This window comes from Brassica napus, chromosome A10, assembly GCF_020379485.1.
Source record: "Brassica napus cultivar Da-Ae chromosome A10, Da-Ae, whole genome shotgun sequence".
Taxonomy (NCBI): domain Eukaryota; kingdom Viridiplantae; phylum Streptophyta; class Magnoliopsida; order Brassicales; family Brassicaceae; genus Brassica; species Brassica napus.
In genome coordinates this window covers 8,452,371-8,467,096 of record NC_063443.1, presented here as the reverse complement: position 1 = coordinate 8,467,096, position 14,726 = coordinate 8,452,371, and the positions used below count along the sequence as shown (strand labels likewise).

The following is a 14,726-nucleotide window of genomic DNA, read 5'->3' as shown; positions in this document are numbered from 1 at the left end:
TAACAAAGTCCACACTAAATATCATCTTCATTTTTTTATGGACTGAAATGGGAATGTTAGTTTCGATTTTAAAGGCTAGCATAGTGAATGTGAAATAGTAAATTAATAATAACGTATGGAATACTATCTCGACGTCGTTCAAATAGAATGGAAATTAACTAAATTCTTAAAATACCTTGCAGAAGTCAGGACAATCATCATCAAACAGGAGATGCGCACGTTGTGGCCGGACTGGGCACAACAGGGCATCTTGCCGCTATCCTATATGAAAAAGTAAGCAAAAGGAGATGGCATCAGAAGGCACTACAAGCAATATTTTGTGAAATGAGTAATATAAGAAGAAACCATTGTCATCGAAGGACTTGGCATATTAAATAATCTTTAATGTGGAGATGTTTCTTTTGTGAACAAATACACAAATATATGCAGTCAGTGACATATATGGGTGTATTTGTGATGTACATATTATATGATATATAACCCCCATAAGCAAAAACAATATGTGTTGTTGTAATGAAGACCCGAATGCCTTCTCTTTTGTGTAAATAAATGATGCCAATCTTACCTTTAATTAAATATATTTGCTATAGTCTAAGTACGTAGTTACTAAGTCATACAAGGCAGTCGCATAGGAATGTATTTCTATAGAGGAACTACCTATTCCATACGACTAACTCTATTCTCATATGTTTCCTATGTTATTTCATATAGTACTAATCTATTTCATATATGTTCCCTAGCTCAATTCGTCAATGTCAAGTAATGGACCAACTTTCACCTAATCTGCCTGCCAGATACAGTTATAGGACAACAATAACTTAAGTAAAGAGAAGGTTGGGGACGGTTGTTGTAAAGATTAATTCAATATAAGAAGTCACACTACAGGACTCCACAATAGCATATAAAGGATGAGAAGGAATCTTTCATTCATGATGCAAACAAGGGCAAAAGCAGACTGAAGGGTTCAATGTATTTCATGACAATAATAGTAACACATTCACTGTGGGAAGATAATGCACAGGAAAGGTAATGTCCACAAAGATAATGCACATGGAAGGTAATGTCTACAGAGGCACAAATAGAATTACAAGTGTAGCTACTAACAAAACTAGATGGAGAAGATACAAGTGTAAGTACAAGTGTATAATTTATAACTATATAGTATATACAAGTTCCTCCTAACTTTGTATATACTATATAGCTACAAAACTAGATGGAATAGATAAAAGTGCAGGTACAAAAGCAAACTAGATAGAATCGCATCAGAATAGATGGAATAGTAATTGTTAAACCGTAACCAGATTCTAGTCAAACAACGCATGAAGGAGAAATAAACAGTCATAACGCGGTAGAGTAAAGTATAGAAACACACAAGAAAGCCGTCAAGGAAGTAAACAGATCAATGTTGCTTAACGGAGAAGGAAAAGTAGTAGCAGAAAACATGACACATAAAAAACAGATGGTAGCCTCTACTGAGTATAAGGAATTGGCACGGCCTGACACAGGTGCAGTGCATCGACGACATAATTCTCTCCAGCTGTCCGTACTTGTTCTTCAGTAAATTTCAGAACAGTCACATCCTTGCCTACGGCGTGCAGCTCTAATAACATAAGCGCCACCACCGCCGAACAACCTACTCAATACAACAACATTAGTACCTTAGAAAACTGATAAATAATAGGACATGAAACTGAAACCTGGAAACTAACCTGGGTGCTCTACAACACAAGGCATATCCAACCTGGAAAAAGTCATGGGCTCGAAATTGCGTTTTTGCGCATGGTTGGTCATACAATACCGACCGATCAGGTGCGGAAACAGAATAGACGCTGCTGTTAGTACTGAAGTGAGTTCAAACTCAGATGGACAACCGGGGTTGGCTTCAACAACATACATGGCCCACATATTCAAGTCGACAATAACGCCAACCCACTGCCTTTTGTTCATTAGCACTGGTATGTGGAGAATATCAACTTGCGTGAACCACTGCGGACGGTCGGTAAATTGTTTCTTGAAAGACGGAGAGAATGAGAAAGCCTCCTTTGCTGAACAAGCTTTAAACTCCCCGAAGTTAGTCAGGAGGTCAGAAAAAAAAGAAGCCTCGATGAAATCAAATCTAGATCGTGGCAGACCATCCCTGCGCTTGCGTATGAAGGTGACCACACAATCGATTGCCTATCAGAATACATATTATAGATAACGTTAGAAGTTTATTTTACATTGGCAAAGTAAACATATAGTAAACGGTAAGTGAAGACCTTCTCAGAAGCAACCCGGCTGGAGTCAAAAAGAGGCATTAGGGTGTGAACGTCGAAAGCAGAATCTTTGGCAGCGGATTATGTCCTGAACATTGAGACAAACACTGCAGTAAACTTAAAGATTTAACGCAAGGTAGTTTGGTTGGAAAAAAGCAAAGTAAAATATGAAAGAGGGACTATGCACAACTTACTTGGCATCCTTCATAGCCTCGAGGAATGTAGCTCGCTTAACAGGATTAGGTGGGAGGAATGGTGTAAAACCCCCGATGAGAGAAGTTGTTTCCTTAATTGGAATACTTGGCTCAGCAACGGATGCAACCACATTCTCCTTCTCCTTTGCACCACGACGAGCACGTTTGCCAAGTTCTTGCTTATCGGGTCCTTCAGACGGCGTGTATCTGTCTGGATTGCGACGCTCCCGTTTGCTATACCGTGTGCAGGCCTGAGATGGTACAACGGTTGTGAGCTTCACCGCACGACCAGCCTAGTAAAGTATTAGGTATGTTAGCCACTATATACGTACTTGGAATAAATTATAGAATAAGGATTTGGAATAAATTATAGAATAAGGACAGGTAGACCTTTCTTGGCTGTGATGGTGTCTTTTTAGTGAGGACTTCATCCTCTTCGGTCGCTACCGACCCTCCGACATCATCCTACAGTGTACATACCTTAGAACTAGAAGGTGGAAAATAGAATGTAATATTTCAGTTTACCTCTACATCATGGAGCTTGGGTTCAATAGTAGGTGATTGAGTAGGTACTGATTCCACAATGGAAGCAGCAGATGGTCCCCTAACTGTGTCTGATACATCCGTCTGAACATGTGGTAGTGACCAAATGAGACAAGTTAGAGCACGTAGTTAATTTGAGTGGAATAGTTAAATGCCATCACCTCATGAATGCTGGATGGGAAGACATGCAATTCGGTAGGGATGGCGTCGACAGTGGAGCCGAGAGCTGCTTCTGTGTTTGTGTGTGATACATCTGATGGAACCTGGGGCAGTGAGTAGATGAGAGCAAGTGGAAGAAGCAGTTAGTTGCAGTACAAATGTAAATACTAGTGCACAGGAAATGGAATGAAGAGACTGTGAACGGAATGGAAAGTAAGATAAATGGAGCATCAACTAGACGCCATGGAATAGTAATTAACATAAATGGAATATACATTCTTGAAATAAATAACTATGTGAATGGAAAGAGTCTGAAATGGGGAAGGCAAAATTAAATATATTTACACTGGTATACTATTACCTCAACAACAGCTGATGATGCAGGGGGTGGTGTGTCAGACAGAGGTGCTGAGAACGGTGATGACAGAAGAGTAGACGGTGCCTGAGGATTGTATGTCTGGTGAAAGTATGTTCCAACAAATATGAGTCTAAAATTAGTGAGAATAAACAATGACTGAACTAGGAAAACCCGAATTGGTAAAGCTAACCTCCGAAGTAACCAAAGAAGAAACAGGCGGTTGGAGAAAGGTCGTTCTGGCTTCCGCTGATGCACTAACCACCGCATTGCCTCCATCACTAGATGGAATGCACGAAGATGGCTGTACAGTGAACAAAATACATTCCTTAAAAGGGAAATACAAATATAAAATGGAACTGCAATAACATAAGTGTAGATAAATATTAAAAAGTTCATCTGGTTATAGACGTACCTCACTAACATCGAGGAAGGCATCCACTCCGGAGGATGATGTGGGCATAGCACCAGTAACAGTCTCCTACATTAGACAGCAATAGAAAGAAGATAAGCGACATTATACAAGCTAAGTCTTTTTGCAAATCAGAATAAGTCATAAATTATGGAGATGCAAATTTTGTTACTTTAACATTACCTCAATCAATGACTCAGGACGGTCACTTTTAGGATCACCAGGTGCCGTCTCAGATGGGCATGACTTCTGCAGGCAGGATAACGCCATGTGGCAACCAAGTAAGTTGTGTGTGGAATAATTGCGGCATGACATAGTAATAACGTGTAAGTAATATAGTATAGTAAATTGTTACAAGTATGGTCATAAATTACCTTCCCAATAGCTGCATTCCCATCAAGTTCATCAATTTGTGGCGAATCTTCTGCATCAACTCTAGTCTCAGCAGTACCCTTATTTCTCTGGCGGGAGGGAGAAGAAGGTCCATGGGAGGGTGACCGCATCGCAGGGCTGTACCCACTAAACAGGTCTCCACCGTACATGGCAACTCCGGCGGTTCCATTGCGCAGAGTGGCCAACTCAGTCTTAACAAAAGTTTCCACCGCATCAATAGAAGAATTGGCGGAAGCTACTTCGGTCATCAGCTTGCTCAGTTCTTTGGAAATGTGGTCTTTCATACTGACCATGTAGCCCTCAAACATAGGTAACAGTTGTGCTTCAAACGCCTCAGCCGCTTGTCTAACCAAATCTCCAACACCAGCGGAAGTAGGCCGACCACCAATAGGCGCCTCACCCTCCCTCATACTTGGTTGGCATCTTCCTTCTCCAGAGTGGACGACATCGTCACTACCTCCTTGCTGCCTATATTCTCTATCAGTTTCTTCAAGTTCCTCCTCGTCACTCGACTCACTTGGGAGAGCATGGCCCTTATTCGCCTTCACATCATCTGCTTTCACACCACCTGCCCATGTGTTGTGTGCAAATGGGTAGTCATCACGAGCTAATGCAACCAGGTGATCAACAGCTTCGTCTTCGTTGTCTCCCAATCCACGATACAACTCCTCACCAGCTTCGTCTGATCTAATAAGAGATCGCACAAAAGCCTGAAAAAATTCAAAACTTGTCAATGAAACCGAACTTCAAGCATAACAGAGAATAACAAGATCAGATGGAATCAGAGCGGACCAAAAATTGCATCAAATCAACACATAATAGTAGTTGGTACTGTCATACATGGGTATGTGAATGGAATACTATATGCATACTATGCCGTTCGGAGTGGAAACCAATTTTGGAAATCATACTATGTCATAAAGAGAGCTCAAATACGCAATGATATTCCATAAATCTTCTGCAAAATTACTACACTAAATATTTCCCAATATAGAACAACAAATCCCTTGAGAAAAACAAATGAGTCGTTAACAATATCTTCCTAGAAAATGTCGAGATCACTTAGAAAATGTTACCTGGGCCTTTTGGTCGACAGCTTTGGCTGAGACGACGTTCACGCTGAACTTCCTATCAAACAACTCGTTAACAATATCTTCACTGCTTTTAGACTCATCATCCAGGGGGGTAACTGCTCCGGGCTTAAGTAGTATCGAGGGACAAGCAGCAACTGTAACAAGAACCATGGCATGCGAGAAACTTTGGATGGCCATTGTGTCATGTAACACATAATGACTGGGACGACGAGATTTTGTACTGCGCACAGTGAGGAGAAATGACTCACGCCCCCATGGATAGTTTAGGAACTCATCCAGATTATCCAGCTTCCGCACAACCTCAGGTCTGATGTTCGTTGTGCCACATGTGGGGCACAAAATACCTTCGACCAGCACCAATAAGGCCAAGCGGAGACGAGTTAACGGATCCTTGTATTTCTTTCCCTTCACAAGGCGGTCAATTATCCAGCTGGTGGTGGGCTTATCCTCCTTTCCAAACAGAACATCCCATGTTGTTTGAGAAGCACTCGATGATGTGGATTTTCCGGTTCCCTTACCACGCGCACCTTTACCCTTCGCCTGATGGTGAGCGTCCACTATTTGGCCACAATTGAGGCCAGTTACGAGTGCGAAGTCTTGAATAGAATAACGAATTGGTTTCCCCACGAAAAGCCACCACAGTTCGAAGTCCTTCTCAGTGATCAACTGTCGTGAAAGAAGGTAGTGAAGAAACATAACCGAGAAGGTATGGGACCCCATCTTCAGTACCTGGCCAAACTGTGACGCATTCAACATCGTGAGATCCTCATCCTCTAATGCACTCTTTATTACTTCAATCCAGCGGAGATTGAAGTAGTTGTTAACCCTTTTCTTGCCGGTCGGTTCATACCCTGTCTCAAACAATCTACTTGGAAGCTCTAACTCGTTCATACCAAACCTGAAGAATAAAAATGAAGAGAGTCAAAGAGTGAAGATGGTTCATAGTGGCATATGCAATATAGAAATGACTAATGAATTAAACAGAATAAGATACGACAACCGAATGGAAAATCATGTCATGTGAAAGTACTTATCCATATGAAATGGAATATTATGAACCGTATAAATTACTACTCAGTATGACACATCCCAATGAAATAAATAGATGAGGTAACATATATATGAGTTCACAGGGTCATATGCAATATAGAAATGTCTAATGAGTTATACAGAAGAAGAACAGGCAACGGAATGGAAAAGCATAGCATGTGAAAGTACTTTTCAATGTGAAATGGAATAGTATGAAACATTAACTATTTCACTCACTATAGCACTTACAAATAAAATATACAGATAACATAACATATATATGTGTTGCATACTCAAGTCCACAAAATAATTCATATTCCTAGACCATGCACTATGGAGCACATAGATATAAACCCCAAATCAAGCATAACATAATTTAACAACGCCACACTGAACCACACCCAAACACGAAGTGAAACAAAGCAAACATGAACGGAAAATCATACTATCATGCATGAAATAGTTGAATGATATAAGAATACTATTTCATTCTAGATAGAATCTAATCTGAAATTTCATACTATGTGTAATTGTAGGCCAACTCTTAGCCATACTATTCTACACCTATTGGAAATAAATTACTACTCCACATAGTTTGCATAATATGTGAAACAATTCAAATTTGAGAAACCCTCACACAACCCGGGAAAACTCGAACCCTAAATCAGTTTGACAAAGTCCGATCTTTGAAGACCGAATTCCGTTACCGGAACCATGGGTTTCAACAGGAACGATGATAGAGACTTAAGAATTAAAAACCCTAATTTTGCGATGATCGGAAATAAAATAACAGAAACGTACAGGAAACAGAGAGGGAAATTACTTACTGTGTTGTGACAGATTCGAAGAAACCGCTGTTCTGTGTAGTTGGAGATGTCCGCTGTGGTACTCTCCTCCACCGAAAACGCGCAGAAAACAGAACCACCGATGCCGTTAAAGCCGGAACCGAGTAGAAGGGAAGACGACGGGAGTAAAAACTGATTGCAATCAGAGGTAGATGCGAGACTTAGGAGGAGATAGGCGGCCGGGACTTTCAGATTTCCAGAAACAACCGTCGAGAAAAAAGAGAAAGAGAAGTTGTGTGGAAGAAGGAGAGACACGATTTACTTTGGAAGGGTAAAAGTAATATTTTTTTTTCATTTATTTTGCAGCAGGTTAGCCGGTTAAAGGAAAAGGATAGTATAGTATTATTATGTATTATTAACGGTGTGTATACATCCGTTAGGTAAAAGCGTCAAAGGGTAGATTACCTTTTTTTCATGTCCATAGCCCCTAATTTCCCTTATTTTTATTACATAAAATATGCATGAAATGGGTCAGAAGAGAGATTTCGAGTGTATTCATGTACACGAAAGGAGAAAATTAATTGAGTTTTAAATTAAAGAATGAAAACCATAAAATTAAGATCACCACTTTGTTGATTATCGGTTAAAAGAACATAAGTTATATATTGAAGTGAGAAGATATACTCATATACTGTTACTTTTGTTCAATACTTTCAAAATTCAACTCTTTCCATACAACTAAGAGCGTATGACTATGACCAAAATTCCAAATACTTTCTAATGGCCAGAGCATAATAGTTAGATAATGCTAAAACACGTTTCAGTAAGCCATAAAGAATGTTTCAACATTAATTAACGAAAAGTCTAATCACAGATTTATTTTTAATTAATCCCATAATAACGACGTTGGACCTCTTCACCTTCTATAAGAGCAACATTATTGATTGTCCTTAGTTTTGAGTCCCTAGCTTATTTAAATAATTTTTGGTTGGTAAGAGACAGAGTTAAGGACAATCACAAAAGACTTGATTATTGGTAGGACTTTTAATAAGATACAAACAGACTCATGTGTCTCTTTATGAATTTAGTGGCATTTGCTAGCTGATACATTGCCTTTGGTTTCAATATATGACAAGAAATAACCAATAAAGAAAACTACAAATTACAAAACGCATTAACAAATAAATATATATATATATATATCAGTTGATATACACAGTTGTTATGAGCAAGAAGCCCATCAAGAAAGATATATCACTTGTTTGGTTCTTGGCCAAAGATCCCATACAAGAGCTAAGAGCTTAAGTGTTCTGAACCTTCCTCTGCAACATCAGACTATATCAAGGTTAGATTACATCTGTTTCAGTGTGTGTAATATACGTCTTAGAAAGCACAACAATCCTCATTCTAATCACCAGAATGCTTAAAGAAGTAACACACAACAAGAGCGAAGGAGACTTATTTCTAACAAGCATGGAAGTTATGATAAATTTAACATTTACAGAAGGTTCGAAATCAGGATTTGACATATTCACTGTGAGGTTTCTCATCAATATCAGTACCTGCCAAGAACAATCAACTGGCAGCTACGTATATGCACCAGGAAACTTAAACAAGAAAATACTGAACCAAGGTTGTTTATTTGGCCAACATCTCCACAGAATCAGGGTACTACCAAGCAAACTTTTTTTATGAATTAAAATCTACAGAATGCAGCCGTTACTATTAGATTCAGCTATGTGACAGGCTTACTATAAAGATAAAAATCACCTAAATTATGGATGTATCACAGTCCCACACATCATATAACCAAAAGGCAAACAAGCATGTTGTAACTCACAGTTTCGAAATTTATAGGATCCATTTCCTTGAGCTTTTCCATGCGGCCTTTGCTGTCAGGATCGAAGATACTCCCGATGAAGTTATTAACTTCAGCAAAACAGGTAGATTATTCACCTTTGAATCGCAGAAAAAGCTGTGGATGAAACAACAGATCCTCTGGACTGCGATCAAAATCAACGAGAAGAGAACCGTTGAGAGAGAAGCGCCGTCGAGAGAGATGTGGCGTCGAGAGAGAACCGCCGTCGAGAGAGCCGCTCGAATCGTCGCCGCTTGAATCGCCTTCGAGAGAGAACCAATTTGTTTTCGAAGTGAATCTCAGACCTACACGTGGCTCGTAAGGACCATACCGAAAACTTCTTAATTAAGAGGCGTCCTTGTTTTTATTGGTTATTTTTCATTTAATTATGAGTGTTTAATTGCTAAGATATCCCTCTAAGGACACCGATAATCTTGCCCTAAGCCTTTCCAGTGCATCAAGAAGAAGTGTCTTTTCCCAAATTTTGTTCAATGTTTTGAGCTTCTTCAGAAGAGTGTTTGAGTTGACAACTTTGAGATATGTATGCTCACACAGGTTTGTTATCGGTTTTAATTTAACTTTTCTCAATATATGGAATTTGAGAACCTGTGTCGCTGTGAAAATACTTGTTAAAGCTAGCTTAGTCTACCAAGAAGAAAAATACCCTGGCACTCCCATCAATCTTGGCCAGCTATGGCAAGCATATTTTAATTAATTTCTATAACTTTTCGTGGTTATTTTCCATTAAGAAAATCAACCTCGACATTCAAATGCCTTTGACAAAACGAAAATTATTTTGGATGGCCATTTGGGAATACCCTACCTTAGTGTCAGTATGCAGAAAAACATGGCAATATAAATGCCATTTGATTACGGAATTTTGTTTTTGAAAAATATTAATTGGCATACATTCTTCCAAGTTCCAACTACAAAATAAAATAATTTTGACTATAAAATCGCTCTATCCACTTATACAATATTAAAAAAAACTCAAAGCGACATAATTTAGATAATTTATACAGAAGTATATACGGATCACAAAATTTATACAGTGATGAGAACTATATTATGGACTATGTGGTAAATGATTGAGATGCATTTTCTCAAACTGAAGGGTTGTTTAACATATCCAAACCTGGGAACAGGTTAAATTGCTAAAAAAAAATTCTTTTAAAATAGTTTTCAAATATACATGACTTATCTAAAGATGATATCTTCTTTACTGGTAAAGCCTTTGACCATAAGGGTAGATATGCCAGGTTCAATACTCAGAGCTACATAGAAGAGATCTAACAGCCAACTATTGTTTATGACCCAAAGAGATTACAAGCTTCGGCTCATGATTTCTTGAATTAAAAAATAGAACTGCATTTTATTTTCGGTTTGGTTGTTTTTGTTTATAAATTAGGTTTGGGTCGGTCTGGTTCTATTTTATTTTAATTAAGACTGTATTTTCAGTATCTCTTCCCAAGTTTTTCAACCCATTCCATTCCCCTTTTCTAAATGGCTAAACTATTAGAAAACTTCTTAAACCGTTATTTTAAATTAATAATACCTTGATTACCTATCTTTTTTTTGATCAAATACCTTATTACCTATCTAGAAATAGTTTTACGTTTAAAAATTAATATGGAAAATCCAGTTCAATTATTTGATATCACATTTAGTAACCATGATTACCTAACCCGATTGCAGAACCAGGTATATGGGGAGTGGACTGAAACATTTGAATGGGATCCCAACTTTTTTTAAAAATTGCTAGATGTTTACATATACTTTTTATTTATGATTATACAAATGTTGAATGTAAAAATACGTATAGTTGATGAAAAATATTTTTGTTTATAGAAATACTATAAAAGATGAATTTTCTATCATAATATTGTAATAAAATTTAAATTATAAAAGAAATAACTTTGAAAATATAATTTTAGTTTATAAAATTTATAAAATATGAATTTAGTTGTAAATATTTTTGTTTTGAATAGTATCCCTGATATCTCAAGGCCGACCTGACTGTAAGCTAAATTTGAAAATTTGCGCAAATAAGTTCAAAATATTGTTTCTATGAAATTTCTCCATGGAAAAGTAAGTCCATGTGCAGTCCCTGCTTTACTCATCCACAAGAAATAAGACTTATAGGACATGTATGTCGATGGAAGAATTATCAACAAACTCGCAACTCACTATCGTTCTTCAACCCCACGAGTGGATGTCTTGTTAGACCAAGTCCATGGGACATATAATTAATCCAAACAAAGGGGCATTACTAAAGTGTTTAAAGGTTTACATGATATTTTGAAAAACTATTGGGCCATATTTGCCCCCCTCTTGGACAATGTAGACTGAGACCAACACACCTTGAAATTGGACGTGAAAATTGTAATACGAGACACTAGACGTTACAATGTGAAAATTGTAAGGGACGACTTCCATCTGTTTCAAATTGGACGTGAAAATTGGATATCATAGATTCTTATTAATCCTTGAGATGAATGTAAGTCTATTTTTGTAATACGAGAGACTATTTGAATATATGGTTATTCCATTTGACATCTCTAATGTACGTTTCATTAGTGTAATAAATCAAACAGTATATAAATCTGTGACATTCTGATTTTGGTATATAATAATGTACGTAAATATGGTTAAAATAATTCATTTTGCATCACACATCGAAAAAGAAAGATGAAATTGTACGAATCTTGGGAAATATGGTGACCTATCTAGAAGCATAATAATATATATGAACCCTGAAAATTAAAATACTAAATTTTCACAAAAAGAAAGTTCAACTTCAAAGGCAAGGCAGAGATAGAACGTCGTTTAAAGATTGTAACATGTTTAATGGGGATTCTTAATGAAGTTCTTAGCGTAATATAAAAACCTGTCTTTTAATTTTTAACTAAAATGACTAAGAATTGATTCTTAAATATCTTATTTAAGAACCAGTTTTTAGTTTTTTAGTTAAAAGACGAATTTTTATATTCTGTTAAGAACCACACCTTAAAAATCTCTATTAAACGTAAATACGTTGTCTATCTCAATAATCCTAAGATGGCCCAAAATAATAGAATCTTACAAAATAGGCCAAAAGTTTCTAAAAAATGCTAAATAGTCACATTCGCATTTGTGGCCGTCCAATTAATTTCACAAAACCAAACTTATTAATGTCCCTTCAAATCATGGTTTAAACTGTAAACCGGATTATACCCGGTTTACATCAAGTAAAAAAAGACAAGGGAATGAAAGAAAATGCAACTGATTTGGTATCATCAAACTACAATGCTTTTCTGCAATTTCATGAAACAGACGGAAGTAGAAAAATTATGAGAGAAGAGTTTCTAAAGGCAGAAGAAGATTATTAATGGCCACGGACTTTGAGTTTGAGAATCCACTGAACAGTTGCTGGTGGCAAAGGAATAGTCTTTGGGAATTTCAAAGGAACCTCATACTCGCCAAAAGTTGTCAATGGCTCCGTAAGAACCACATTGTCCGGATCAATCTTCACACAGAGCTGCCTCGCCACCTTTAAAAATGATGATAAGAACGACTTACAAAAGTCTACATGTCACACACAGTTTAAAAATGTAAGAAGCAAGGAAGGAAGGAAGAGTTTACCTCAGAGACTATCTCTTCCTTTGTCACAGGTGTTTGTACATCCGGTTTATCCTCCTTTGAGGAACGGTTTTTGAACTTTTCCTTGTCAATTAACTTCCTCAGTACCTGTTGATCAAAACAAATGGATCTCACACAAGAGAAAAGTTGAATACTGAGAGCCTGTTAAGGTAAAAAAAATTACCAAGTTGGCATTGGCGAGGCGCTTAGCGGCCTTTTCAAACTCTTTGGTCTGAACTTCAGAAGTTTTATGAACCACTTTAACCTCTTCCTTTTCTTCAAAATTACGCATCTGAACAAGATTCACACCAAGAAATCAAATAACTAAAGGAGAAGCATCTAACCACTTACACCAAGATAATCTTAGTACCATAACACTATCAAAGAAACATAAGTAACAAAGCAGATAAAAGTAAAAGTAAACCTTGCGCTGCTCACGGATGAGATGAGCATACTTGTCAATGTTGGGGACAGCAAGGAGCTTAGGCATAAGGTGATTCCTGAAGTAACCAGGAGCTACCTTCACCGTCTCACCCCCTTTCCCAAGCTTCTCTATGCCCTATCAAATCAAAAACATATCACCAATGCTTGATTCGATTCAAATCCAACGAAAAGAAGAGAAGTGCATTCAATCAGCGAACCGAACCCACCGTGGTGAGAATCACTTCCAATTTTCTGTAACGAACTCCTTGACAGGCGAAAAGGAGAGGGTGATGGATCGCGTTTTCCGATTTGTGGAAAGCTTTTCCTCTCGATACTACATGCCGGATCACGTTTCGGCTTTGCGCGACATGTGCCATTTTGAGATTCTCTGCGACGAGGTACGAGAGGGATGCGGAAGTTAGTTACGGGAGAATCACCAGTGAGGCGGCGGCGACGGCGGTGTTCGATACGATTCAACGCCTCCTTTTCACGAAATAGAAGGGAAGGGGGAACCGCAGGCGAGGTTTTAGCATAGGGATCTTTTTGTAAATTAAAACTTACTTAAGAAGTAATTGTTTTTTCACCCTTGAAGATTATGGATTTGCAACTCTAGCCCCTATCCCGTGACAAGCGTTTACGTTTGTTTTAAACGACAAGGCGTGCAAGTTCCAGGGGTTTCAATAAAACTCCTTGCTGGTTTATTAATAATACCCAATGTAATTCCTAACAATAGCTAATCGTTCTTTTGCCGAGACGTCACTTAACTTTTGTTTTATATGGAAAGTTTATTTTTCTATGTTTACAAACAAATAAAAATAGAATAAATTTAATTGATAACACATAACTACAAAAAATACAAAAGAAATTGCACTTCAGAAATAATAAAATTATTATAAATCATTTTTAAAATAAACTAATATTAACAAAAGCCATAAACCTTAAATATAAATTCTAAACTCTAAATATTGGGGATGATTATTGTTAAAAGCTGTAACTTTATATTTTTTGCTGTAAAATTTAATTTGTAGATTTATTTGATGTAGCTTTCATTATTGTGGCTTTCTAAACACTAATTTTTTGTTCTAGAAATAAAGCTTTATACATCCATTTTTAATTTTTCTATAGATTTTTTTTGCTGTAAGTTTTTTAAAGAAAATAAACTTGATCGATTGACATATATGACTATGAACAAAATTTTTGTTTTCTAAAGCATCTACAACCACAACTAATCACCTCTATTAAATTTAAAGACAAGTCTTAACAGATTTAGAAAGGATATTTGAATAATAAAAACCAGTGTTCTAAAATACGGTCTAGGCGCCCGTCTAGGCAGCTAAAATACGGTAGCCAACCGTACTTTTTTTATATTATACAGTGTTTTATGTGGATTTATATAATCCGGATGAATAATAGCGTTTAGACGGACATTATACGGTCTATGTGGACGCCTAGACGGGTTTTAAGCATTAATATTCAAAAATAAACTATTAATATTATTATTATATTTTATTAATGTTATTATTTATATTACTTTTACTTATTTTATGTATTTATATAATTGTAGATATTAGTATAATATTGCAAAATCATTTTAAATTTATCATATTT

At 37.0% G+C, this 14,726-nt stretch overlaps 2 protein-coding genes across 2 annotated transcripts; both read right to left on the bottom strand.

Moving 5' to 3' along the window:
• Window positions 1-1,469: 1,469 nt before the first annotated feature.
• Window positions 1,470-7,701, bottom strand: LOC125578972. The gene is made up of 14 exons (XM_048742140.1): window positions 7,685-7,701; window positions 5,388-6,303; window positions 4,293-5,021; window positions 4,102-4,167; window positions 3,922-3,987; window positions 3,700-3,810; window positions 3,513-3,608; window positions 3,154-3,255; window positions 2,975-3,076; window positions 2,840-2,914; window positions 2,450-2,742; window positions 2,220-2,277; window positions 1,710-2,175; window positions 1,470-1,633 (listed from the first exon to the last, which is right to left on the bottom strand). Exons 1-14 carry the CDS (start codon window positions 7,699-7,701, stop codon window positions 1,470-1,472), a joined length of 3,261 nt encoding a protein of 1,086 aa, XP_048598097.1.
• A 4,520-nt stretch (window positions 7,702-12,221) lies between these two features.
• On the bottom strand, window positions 12,222-13,646 carry LOC106430541 (50S ribosomal protein L9-like). Its single transcript, XM_022693232.2, has 5 exons — window positions 13,346-13,646; window positions 13,120-13,254; window positions 12,880-12,987; window positions 12,699-12,803; window positions 12,222-12,606 (listed from the first exon to the last, which is right to left on the bottom strand). The coding sequence occupies exons 1-5, from the start codon at window positions 13,493-13,495 to the stop codon at window positions 12,442-12,444; spliced, it is 663 nt and encodes a 220-aa protein (XP_022548953.2). The 5' UTR covers window positions 13,496-13,646; the 3' UTR covers window positions 12,222-12,441.
• Between the last annotated feature and the right edge of the window lie 1,080 nt (window positions 13,647-14,726).

What these genes read in the sequence shown, in the direction of transcription:
- LOC125578972 (XM_048742140.1), bottom strand. An exon ending in GGAATGCAGCTATTGGGAAG is followed by an intron (nt 4,168 to 4,292) that starts GTAATTTATGAC and finishes TCCTGCCTGCAG; the next exon opens with AAGTCATGCCCATCTGAGAC. An exon ending in CCTTCCTCGATGTTAGTGAG is followed by an intron (nt 3,811 to 3,921) that starts GTACGTCTATAA and finishes TTCACTGTACAG; the next exon opens with CCATCTTCGTGCATTCCATC.
- LOC106430541 (XM_022693232.2), bottom strand. Translation starts at nt 13,495, where the DNA reads ATGGCACATGTCGCGCAAAGCCGAAACGTGATCCGGCATGTAGTATCG. An exon ending in TGGAAGTGATTCTCACCACG is followed by an intron (nt 13,255 to 13,345) that starts GTGGGTTCGGTT and finishes TTGATTTGATAG; the next exon opens with GGCATAGAGAAGCTTGGGAA. An exon ending in TCATCCGTGAGCAGCGCAAG is followed by an intron (nt 12,988 to 13,119) that starts GTTTACTTTTAC and finishes AATCTTGTTCAG; the next exon opens with ATGCGTAATTTTGAAGAAAA.